The 12,246-nt window shown below is 39.1% G+C and overlaps 1 protein-coding gene across 1 annotated transcript in view; it reads right to left on the reverse strand.

Moving 5' to 3' along the window:
- The window catches only part of WWTR1 (WW domain containing transcription regulator 1), a 45,563-nt gene extending 39,266 nt beyond the window's left edge, over window positions 1–6,297 (reverse strand). The window contains exon 1 of the mRNA XM_009707807.1: window positions 6,150–6,297. Coding sequence (XP_009706109.1) covers window positions 6,150–6,297 — 148 coding nt within the window. The remainder of the gene's footprint in view (window positions 1–6,149) is intronic.
- Between the last annotated feature and the right edge of the window lie 5,949 nt (window positions 6,298–12,246).

Raw genomic sequence — 12,246 nt, forward strand, 5'->3', positions numbered from 1 at the left:
ACAAACACAATGTCACAGGCGGTTCCGCACCTTGCTCGTTCCCATCTTCTGCTACCTCCTCAGCTCAGTTGGTACAACTGGTTTAGGCTCTGCCCAGCAACTCAAATCAGCAAAGCGATTCAGATTAAAAACAGACCTAATCAAAATAATTATTAATGTATGGGATCAATTTAGCACAACTTCAGGGTTGGTAAAGAAGTTGGAGCGATTGTTCAGGGAACAAACTCTTCACACACTTCCTCGTGGACTGTCACGCTGGGCTAGACAGAATGTCAGCTTTCCAGAGATCAGGCCTTCGGCAGAGACCTGCAGGGAACGTGTCCTCCCCAGCTGCTCTGACACAAGAGCTCGCTGTCCCCGGACATTCATCCCCACACTCCCAATGCAGCTGGCTGCCTCCCTCCTTCAGTTACGCTACAGTTTTGTGGGGCTGCACTATAATCCAGACTCACAAAATTAAGTGAGTTAAAAAGAACTCTGAGTGAGGAGGTAACTGTTGGCTCAAGCAGTTGCATTTGCTTACCTTTAAACGTGCAAAGTCCTCTCACCTATTTTTCAGCAACTGCCTTTTATAATCTAATAAGGTGACTTACGGCAGAGATGAAAGGAACCTGTACTATTACTATTACCGTCGTTGTTTCCTTTACAAGACAAGCCGGGGCCTGTTCAGGATACTGTGGCCCTCAGGTCTTTAGGCACTCACTCCCTGCCCAAAAGGAGCTTACCGGACTAACCCCACAACACAGCCGGCAATTGCTAAACACACCTGCATTTCTTTGTGCTCCTGAACGCACAGAAACCCATTTCTCTGAAGAAAAGAAGCAAGAGCGAACTCTTTCCAATTATCTCCTAAGTTAAATTTATTTTAAAGCTTCAGTCTAATTCAAATATTCCACAACTATTGATCTGGGAAAAGATTAATACAGTACATTCACATTAAAAAACCAAATAGTGAGTACCAAGAGCAAATCCAGACTTCATTTTGCATACACCAACTGAGAAATAACGTGTGTTAGCATACTCATTAATTACTGTGGTACCCACTAGCCCTATCTTTGTTCGCACCAAACGATAAATCCCCGTTGTTTACTGTACACACCAGCCCTGGTACATTCATGCATCTCTGAAAACACACGTCCGCTGCCTGCGGGCAGACAGTAAGTCACCACTGAGACCGTCCCTCATTTCCTCTCCTACAGAGGAGTATGCAAAGAGCAGCTTGCTTTCATCTTTCGCAGCACCTTTTATACAACAGTATTTTTTACCACATCAGTCCCATCTGCAAACAGTTCGCTGGTTTTCTGTTATTCCAGGTTCAGTTCAAAATGGTCTCCCATTTTAGAGCTGTCAATGCACTTGACCCAGCCAATTTCACTGTACTTTATCACTTAATTCCCCTCCCCACGTACTTTGCTTATCTAGCTTCGGCTTGATCTCTCTCTTTTCTGTTTGTCTCAAGCAGACAAGGTGCGAGATTGTTTGGGGGTTTTTTTGCAACCCTTTCCATTGAAAAAGCCATCCTATATGGGTTTGTCTTGTGAGATCTCTCAAAATTCTTAAAAATACTCTGAAATATTTTCTCCTTTGCTCTACTTCTAAACTTGTTTCACACTCTAGTCCCTTTCACTAGGGTCTGACTTCACAACTGCACAAAATCAGCTTTAGATGGCATTTAGTACAGACTGTTTTAAAGACCCTATCTACTAAAAGGGAAACAGCCAAACAGATGTGGGAGTTTGGTGAGCTATGCTGTAGATTGGAAAGGAAATACCCTTACTAAGAAGCAGAAATAAACAAATAAAAATCTCCGTTTCTTTGATAAATTACTTCAGAAAGGTTAAAAAAAAGCAGTGCATATCTTGTATTCCCAGTGGTCAGAACAAAGATCCTTTTTCTTGGACTATAAACTCTGGGTAGCTTTTCACAATCTTTGCTGTATTTGAGCGAGCGAGCTGGGGAACAGTTCACAGACAATGAGTTTGGAAGAGTTCGGTTTGGTTTTCACTTACTGTTAGAGACATCAGGTGCATAAATACGTTTCTAGCTCCAAAACAGTTTTGACATAAAAGCTATTTACAAGAAATTTTCTTTCTGCTCCCTAGGTTTTACTAAATGTTGAGTATCTCAAAAAATGCTTCTTCCAGGCTTCATGCCGTATAAATTTTATAGCCTTTTTTCCAAATCTGGCGTTGTTAAAGATATTGTAAAAGCTATTTTTCCACCTGCAGTCCACTTCAAGCAAAATTATTTTAAGCCTTGCCATTTTTTATGTCAGTTATTCATTGCCAGGTGGAGTTATATAGCATTAAAAAGGAAAGTGTAAAGGTACCAAAATTAACTCACTGATTTTTCATGGTAACATAGATGGAATCAACATTTTGAAAAGCCAATCTATGCATTCTACCAGTTAAAGTGTGAAGTTCTGACTTTTAAAAATGTGTTTCTTGAGAACTGCTTCACAGTTCTCATGGAATCTTGTTCATCTGTAAAAGTCTAGTATCATCAACTTCTTAAAAATCTTAGCTCAATTATTCTTTTTTAAGTGACCTTTACATCTTGCAGCCACAGGTGAGCAAAACTAGCGTATTTTTACCTTAGAAACAACTGCCCTACATGCATGTGTCCAGTTCCCACAGAAATTAATGGAATTTGTGTGTATATACAGACAATACGCTACCGTATTGTGCTAAAAAAAGAAAAAAAAAAGGGTAAGGGCTGTGAAGGCCCTTCACCATACTGGATCTTTGACACTGTGCAAGTCAATAAGCACGAAAGGAAAGACCACAGAACCAATATTGTCATTAAACAGATAATTCAAAACCCATCACTAAAGAAATGAAATCTACTTAATACAGTCGTAACTTATTTCAAAAAAAAAATTAGTAAGCTACAAGACTCCAATTCACCCCCCCCAAAATCACATGAAGTGATTTTCAGAAGTATGATTTTACCCCTTTAAGGTAAATGGAAAAAATGCAGACAAGTACTTAGTCCTGTGTAACAATTAGGATGAAAAAAAATACCGCGCATATAAAAAATATCCCTTTTTTCTTACGAAAAGCTTAGATCTCATTTCCCTCGCACACTTCAAAATGATTTCCAAGCCTAGTGTCTGTTCCTAGGAAACTTCAACGGGAGAAGGGTGAGATCCACTGCATACAGAAAAACAAAAAGACTGTTTTGGGTAAAAAAATTAACTCCCAAATGAGTATTTTTAAATGCTTACCAACAGCAGTTACATTTATTGGCCTGTTCAGACACCTCCAAAACCACTGCTCACTAGGGAAACGCCAACCGCTCCCTAAGGATCACAGCATCAGCGGTGCGGCTGCCATGCCACCACGAATGCCTCGCCTTCAGGTGGTTAGTTTGACCGAGGGTGGGGACAGGAATCTCTGAACGGGATGAAGAGGATCAGGGAAGTTCTGTAATCAAGCGGTATTTTACAGCAGCTTATGGCAGCTGTTGGAACCAGCGGGAAGGTTGGCTGGGGGTGCCACAATTAGCAAAATTCTTCCTCCCCAGATCCTACACAGCCTGTCGCCCTCAGCGCTGTCCCCGTCCCACGTTGCCTTACTGAGGCCTCCTTACACCAACACCTGCTGGTTCTGCAGACCTGGGGCCGCTCTTCAGCTACTGCTGTCATCTTTTTAATCCTGAAAGGGGGAGGAATTTATTGTTCATTAAAAAAAATTTGAGAAACATGTTGGATTGTGTGTAGTAAGGAAACTGTACGTATGCTGTGTGCTCCCTTGTATATTAAAAGAGAATTTTCGACTGCTTCTTTGTAAGAATCCTCCATTAAGAACTCTTTTTAATTATTAACAAAATACTAATGGGTTAATTAATTCTCAACTTCAAGTAGCTTTAGTTTCAAAAGATGAACCCTTACTATTGGATATACTGTAATTTATATATACAAATATTTTATATTTCTTTGCAGATACTCTGTCTTCTCCATGGCCATTATATGCACAAAAGAAGGGCAGGACATGGTTCAGTAACTCTATGAGAATACACTGTTCTGTCTGTAGCATGCAGCTGGATTCCTCTTCCCTTGCCACGCTCCTTTTCCCCTTCTCTCACCACAGACTGGAAAATTTCAACAACCAAGTTCTGCCTCTCATCACAACACGAAAGGCTTTGCAGAAACTACAGCACTGTGTCCTAACATCATGCATCGACCTGTGCATTCGATAACTATAACTCTTTAAGTAGACTGCAAGAGTCCCCACAACATGGGAACTACCTTCCAAACACGTAAGAGACAGTTGCTTCTCTCACAAATGTAAAGCTGGAAGACCATGCAGTAATTTCAGCAGGCTAGCCCAGCTTGTCCATTATTTACAGCTCCGTTAAATGCAAACTTAAGTGGAAATGGGACTGAGTTAAATTACGAGCTGAATCACATCTTGTTAAAGACAATGAGCTTCACTCTGGCGTGAGCCCACACAGAACATGTTTGGAGAAAAAAATCTTCATTGGCACAGACAGCTTACATGCCAGACTGTGCAGACAAAGCATCAATTTCATTAGGTTTGCAGTTGTCTTAGTCTTTTCTTTTAGGTTATGTTTACATTACACACACAAAAAAAGGAATGTGAAAAGTTTAATACAATGAACCAAAATAACGTACTCGGTGTTAGCTTCTTTTGGTCCTCTCATGGCTGTGCACTGCAATACAACTGTTAATTACATAAACCACACACTGTTTTTCCACAGAGTGCCTGCTTTACTTACTGAGTGCTTTTGATTACTCAAAGGCTCGGTTCCTGACGTGCTGTTAAGTATTTTCTTTATCTAGCAGGCAGCTTCATCCTGTATTTACTGTAAAATTCTCAAATTCCGTTCTAGTGACAGATGTAATAAACTGTCTTTAAAAGATAATGAGTAAATAATAACAGTACAACTTCTGAGATTTCCATTCAGTTTTACAAGGCTGTACCCATTTTACAGATCAGGAGCACAATGTATTTAGAAGTATTCAGTAATTTCACGGACTTTGAAACATCTAGGCCCTGACCTTACAAAATAGATATTGCTTTTGTGTTCAAAACACAGCATCCAGTGACTGTTAGTCACTGTGAGTGCCTGGCATACTCAGAAGTCACCAGGGGTGGTGCAGGGGTGGGGGGGTGTAGTTTAGGTCGGGGGGTTCTTGCCATCAATCCCAGACACTCTTGCATGCAGTCAAATGGAGATGAAAATCCATTTTCATACAGTGAGCACTAAACCAGATGAACAGAAGATGAAGGAGTAGAGCCTTTCTTTAGGCTATCTGGTGAAGACACAATAATTCACAAAAATATTTTTAGCAAATAATGGGTAAAAATGGCATTCCCCACAGACAACATTTATCATGCCCTTCTCTTGTAGCTTTATCACCTGTAACAACCACATTAAAAATGAATACTATCTGCAGAATAAGTATTTCTCCATTAGCCTGACATTTTCCAACATTGTATAAAGAAAATTTGATAGGTCTGCAGGTACTCAAAGAGGAATGCTATTACCTTCTTTGTCATACACAAAAGTGGAACGTACATTTATTTTCTGATAGGTCCCATCTCCTCTAAGAAGACATGCGAGAAATAACGAGTTCTTTTTTTTAAAAAAACACACCATAGTGACGGTACTAGACAAGAATCTAGGCAGGGTGAGTTAGACTATTGGTGTATGTATGGTTGGCTAAGTACAGACACAGAATATTTGTCTGGCACTGGCCTATGTCCAGGGCCATGCTGCAGGCATCTGGTACAGAGTGCTGGTAAACTTGACAAACAGGTAAGATTCTCCTTTCATGGGACAATACTTTGAGGCAGGAAAATCAGACAGTTGCAGTGTCTTTCCTGCTATTTAGCACAGGTGACTCGACTAACATTGATGCTTCTTGATGTTTCCAAGCCTCTGGGGCAAACCATGGGATACTTGGGCTGTTGCAAATAAAACAGAAAATAGATCTCAAGTCCGTTCCATTTTTCTGTGGTTCTAAAACAAGAACAATAACATGAGGCAGTTATAAGGTCACGATTAAATCCCAGTAGATTGCACTAAAAAACCACAAGCGGCTAGCCTACAGAATAGCCCTGTGGTTTCGTGGCCGTGGCACTGCTGACAGGGGTGGCCCACCAGGCGCGGCACGCCCTCACCATTTCCTTTGTGCCAGTCCCGATAGCCACGTGGGGGCACGGTGAAACGAATGAACACCTTGGCCAACTTGTAGAACCTATGGAAACAAGGCTTGCTGATCATTGCAGCTAGATTAACAGATTGATCTGACTGAACCTGCAGCTCCATGACGGCTAGTCCAAACAAAATGGAGAAAAAGGCTTGGAAATAGGAGGGCAGGGCCAGGGTACTGCTGAAAGGGGTACAGCTTAAACTGTGAGATGGCTGGGTTAGTTTCAGCCTATTTGGTATTCAGTTGCGGTCTAGTGATTTCTGACCGAGGAAGGAAGAATGGGAAAGATTAATGGAAACCTACAGTGGTATTTTCATTTTATATCAAAACCAGACGTTAACAAACACATGATTTACCAGATTTTTAGTACGAAGAACTTTTACAACTTCCCTCTCTTAAATGGAAGGTATTTGTCTGTCTTAGGGCACTGAAGAGGAAGGCAGTGTCGCGTGTCCACCTTCACAGCCGCGGCAAAGCGCTCCGCGTGGCCCCTGTTGATATCCGTGGAACAACTGGTGGTAGGCAGTCAGAACAGCTGTTAAGTATTATTTTCTAGCTTCAGCATTTTAATTATCTGCTGACAATATTAACTGTTAATCAGGAAAGCAAAAAAGTTTTCCGTATTCAAACCCAAAATGTTAATAGTATTTTGCAAAAGGTCACACGCGCAGTATATTCATATGAAGAGAAAATACCTATTAGGCGGAAGAGCTTAAAGCTGCATGCTATTGATTTCATTTATACTGTTCATTCCAACAGCTGGAAGGAATAAGATGTTATCATTCATTGTACCACTACCAGCACACAAACATAAACCCCAGTATCTCTCGATCACTTCTCCTTTGAAAGTGCAGAAATTAATAACTAACATTCAATAGTTCAACTATTCATTACTGTAGCAGGTTCAAGTGACGGTCTACGGTACTACAGCCTGCAGGTTTAGCTAATAAAATTTATGGCACTTGCTTTTTCAGACACTGATAATGTTTCATGAAAATTTCATGAAGCTTTAACAAGGAGACACAATGTAATTATTAAACTGATTGGACCATGGACTTTGTTCTCCTACTGCATGTTCATTGTAATTTCTGACCTTGAAGCTGGAACATTACACAAGCATTTGAATATTTATTATCCTATGCTAAGTACTAATTAGAATAACCTCTTCAGTGAAAAGAGTTGTTCTTTTCCTGAATTAGTTTCAGCATTATTTGCTATTGTGACGAGAACTTTAAGAATGTCCTGCTAAGCTTCCCTGTAACTGACTGATTCCATTGTTGGTATACACTGAGGACTTAAAAAACATTAAACTAGTTATACAAATAGAAACAAAACACTCTTTGAGTTCTATTGACAACTTAACCTTTAGAATTTGGATGAAATCCAAATTCTTGAGAGAAAGGGAAAAAAAAGGTACTGAATGAAACTATTATATAGATCATTCTTATGGGATTTTTTTAATGTATACAATATATAATGGCATTAATGCATTTCTTTACTTGATGAGTGCCTGTAGCACTCATATTTAAAGAGACATATTAATGATTCTATTAAAACCATGTTTATTTTTGGGCGGAGAAAATAGTAATAATCTGAAGATAAAACATTCCTCTTGGAGAGATACATGAATTTTCAGATTTATGAAGTTACAGAAATTGTTAAATAGGTTACAGAATGAAAAACAATTAACTGTCCTCCACTTTAGCTAGAGGGTTATAATCAGGTTTTTTGGTTTTTATATTTACCGATATAAAAGCCATGTCAAAAGTGACCATATTTATGAACACTCAGGGTTTACATAGATAAAATGTAAAACGGTGCTGTCTTGTAACAAGAAAGGGAGAAGCAGCCCAATCTAATAAAAATTCTTTTAGTACCAAACTGGTATTTCTAGACAAGCTGTTACTATTTTAACATATTCTGCATTCCAGTAAAAATAAACAAACAAGAACCCCCCCCTTCAACCACACAGAATCCCCCTACAGGTAAATAATCAAAATCTTCCCCAGGCAAGAACAGAGAGTAGGACAGACAAACAACCCAGAACAAAACAGGACATAAAATCCCTACGAAGTTATAGAAAAATTCTTTTAAAGTTGTATCCCACCGCATTGGCCAGAGGCAGAGAAACGTATGACACTGCAGAATTTGGTCCCACAATTCTCTCCTGCAGTCTAGATTCTTATTTCATGTTTTGCTTTCCGAGTCTGTCAGAAAAATAACCATTAGTATTTCCAGAGCATTGTATATTTCGCATGTGCAAAAAAAAAAAAAGGGATTTTTTTTTCTAGTACCAGTGCCCTTTTGATCAGAGAATTAATAGGGTTGAACTCATTATCAGAATACCAATAAAACTCTGCCATTTGTGCTATTTAACTATCCGTCATGTACCATTTTTTCTTTGTAATTTGAAGAATAACTATCAAGAGCTTCAGGTCATTGCAATATATTCAAGCACACTTTTGTAAAAGGTTTTTGTTGCAGAAATAAATTATTTTCTACTCCAAAAGTAGGTACATCTGCAATCCTGTCTGCCTGCTGGTTTTGGTATCATACAAGGACCAGCATTTCTTAAAAAGACAAAAAAATGGTGTTAGCACAGTCTCTAGAATTTCTTTCCACAAACGCACAGCAGCTGTTCCAACTTTTTCCTACGACAAGCTCTCTTTTTCCAGTTCTGCTTGGTCAGAGTTGCCAAACGATAAGATGAATTGGCTTGAGGAATACATTTCCCAAACAGACGACTCTCCTTAACTGGAGGCTGAGCACTCTGGCTCAAAATACACCACGTTTGTGCAAAGCAGTTTCTGGTACTGCAACTCTCATTCAGAGACGATTCTCACAACCTCAGCTTTCAGGTCAGTACATTTATTAAGCTCCAAAAAAAGTCAAAATGGTTTCTGCTCTCTGAACTTTACAGGCAGCAATCTTTACATTTTGATACAAATGCCAAAGGCTACAGCACGACAGACACGTAGAGCCAAACTAGATCCTAAAATATATTTTTTGTTTTTCCTCAAAGCCCCAAATCCCTAATTCTTCAGATCAAGATTTACATCTTGTCAATTACACTTTAAACTAGTTTGCCAAAATTACTTTGGCAAAAGCATCTTCTCCTATGTTTTACAACATAAGCAATTAAAAACAATGTTCAGGTAACAAGCTTCATTCATTATATCACAGATATAACTATTCAGGTGAATAAAATTACTTTGGATCTACATTTACCTACCGTAAGAGTGGCTATGAGGTAGCTGGAATTATTTTGAATTTCCAGCCCCTCAAATCTCACAGTATTTTAGAAATTTTGTTTTGTTATTGAAAAATTCTCGGGAATAACTTTGTGACTGTGAACTGTAAGTGCTGAAGTTTTATCAACTTGCCAGTGACTTATTTTGCAGATGTATTTAATGAAAGAAGCAGACACTGAATAAAGGGTAGCTCACAGCTGCGTTACAAGATTGCCTGCTGCTTGTGGAAGGGAATCTTCTACTGATTTCACTGTGAGTGATGCTTATACAAGGAGTATGGAATCGCTTAGAGGGATAAGAAAGAATCTGTGCTTCATGCTGCTTATCTAATCACCAAACTCTGTTTTTCGGTCCCCGCTTTCCTTCCAGTGTTACACGGTGGAGAAAAAGAAGCATTCTTTCAAACCTATGTGTCTGAAGTTAAATAAACACTTCTAAATTTCTTTTATAATGTGTAATATGTATATAAGAACGTGGACATGTGGTTACTTGAAAGAGTTGTAGTGTCCAAGCACTTCTGTAAGGTTTGAGAACCCTGCCCTCCTGCACCAAGGTCTGTACGAAGTAGCCTGCTAGTCGGTGGGAACAGCACACCGACGGCATCATACACAGGCAGTCATAGCCAGAGGGGTGGAGGATCCATGCAGATTTAAAAAAAACCCGACTAACCAGCTTCCCCCCCAACCCTACAATCACAAAACATTTACATCTCATTCATACAGTGGAAAAAAGGGCCAATGGACAATATAGGCAGAGAAAGAGGATATCGGGATGCCTTTGACATTTCCTATGTCAAATTAATTCAATGGGAGAAAATCTGCTTCATCTAAGCTAATACCGAGCCCATGAACTTGAATGGATGGGGACTTCACCTTACTTCCTCTATTTGGACCATTTTTATCACTACTGAGAATACAGTAAGGACGAAAGGCAATTCAGGATAAACACAATTTTTGACAGACAGAAGGTAGGACAGAATGTTGCCCTCTTCATAAGCCCTCATAAGGTGAGGAAAAGGAAAGTGATCAACCAAAATCAACTGATGTATGCTAAGGAAAAGGGAGCACAGCTCTTTCCTCTTCCCTATAAGATTAAGAAGAAATCCATTAGGACTCCTGATACTCAAAAAACGCCCTCACTTTCAGGATCTGAGGAAACATCTGACAGATTCTACGAAAATAATGACAAAAACCTCATCAGCATCATCTTCTCTACTATTCCATGTTACCCATTCAGGGGGCTCCCTCAGAACACGGGAAAATTTCAAAGGGTTTGATCTCTTATATGGCATATGCATGCGAGAAAAATCCTACCACTTCTTCCAGTGAATTGACTCACACGAAACAAATCAAAATTGGTCCAATTTCTCATAGCATCTGTGAGTTTACATGTTTTTATTACCTCCTTGCTTTTAATTCTGAAGGTCAGCTTAGAATACAAAAAGCAAGTTTAATAAAAAAAATGGCTCTTTTCATAGTCAGCACTGGTTATCCACTGCCTTCTGCTCACATAACTTTAACTCGTGGGTTATGTGCTGCAAAGTCCTCAGTACTTCACTTTACTAGACAAAAATGAGATCAGGTTATAAATAACTTTTTCAGGAGTTTCTTTCAAAACCTTGACTCCCCAAAATATTGGTTCCAGCTCTTTAAAAAGTTTTAGTACACAAAGGTCAGGAGGTGTCCTATTTCAATTTTTTTTTCTTTATGATTTTAGGTGGAGGTGACTAGCTAGCAGATAAATTTTTCTTGGACCCTGTTTCTGAAGGGTAGACCCTTCCATATGCGCAGCTGATTAGTTCCCATGGAAGAAAAGGCAGTACAAATAACCATACTAATCGCTGGAGTTCAGAAAGTTGGCCTTTTACAATCTCAAACTACTGTGTATCCAGGAAATCCTGCCAGACAGTCACTGTTTGCAAACGGTTGGGAAATGTGATCATTTGCCATGAAAAACAGATGAAAAGCAGGATCTGGTTAAAAGACCAAGTCTTTGCCCAAACAAGACCTTTCCAAAATAAAGAAACAATGTCTGGTAGCTGACAGTTGACCTCAGCTGAGGAAGGGTGACAGTTCTGCACTGCTGCTCTCTGTAAGTAATTTGAGAATTTTAAAATGAGGCCAGAATTTCAAATAAGATTTAGCTGAACATAAGGAATTGCTGTCAATTTTGACACTGTAGTAATACGCCCATCAAATGTAGTCTATTTGCAAGGAAATCTGTCTTTTTAAAATTTAGGCACAAACGTGGACAAGCAAGGCTTCCCTTAGGCGGAGAATAACGTATGAAAATATCAGACATTTAACAACGTAAGTGCATCTCACCAATTTACAATGGGGTGCACTGTTGAATTAGAAGTACAAGTGCACACTTTTTTGAGGATTACTGGTACAAGTATAAGAAGTCGTGTGCATTTCAAAGGAATATACTGTACTGTATTCAAAAGGAGTAATGCTGTGATACTGAAGCAGCACAGATCAACTACATTATTAGCAGCTTAGACGTGGTCCCTAAGCCTATTTATTTAGTAATGCAAAAGAGAGTGACTGATCAGCGAATGTTTAACCTACACTTTAAACCTGGCTAATAAATATAATTTTGCGATGGTGGAAGAGAAAGAGGCTTGCTATCCTCAGAAAAGGTGTGATTATTCTTTAATATCAGAATGCTGTACCATAGCTACGAAAAATGCTGACATTGGCTGAAAAAAACCGCAAACACTAAAAAGGCAGTATCATAGAATGTTGTAAAATTTCCTAATAAACCTTTTAAAAATCTCATATCTAAAATTGGATCTTTAAAATCCAGAAGGAA

The sequence above is a fragment of the Cariama cristata genome, unplaced genomic scaffold (genome assembly GCF_000690535.1).
Source record: "Cariama cristata isolate BGI_N322 unplaced genomic scaffold, ASM69053v1 scaffold4069, whole genome shotgun sequence".
In the NCBI taxonomy this organism is placed as follows: domain Eukaryota; kingdom Metazoa; phylum Chordata; class Aves; order Cariamiformes; family Cariamidae; genus Cariama; species Cariama cristata.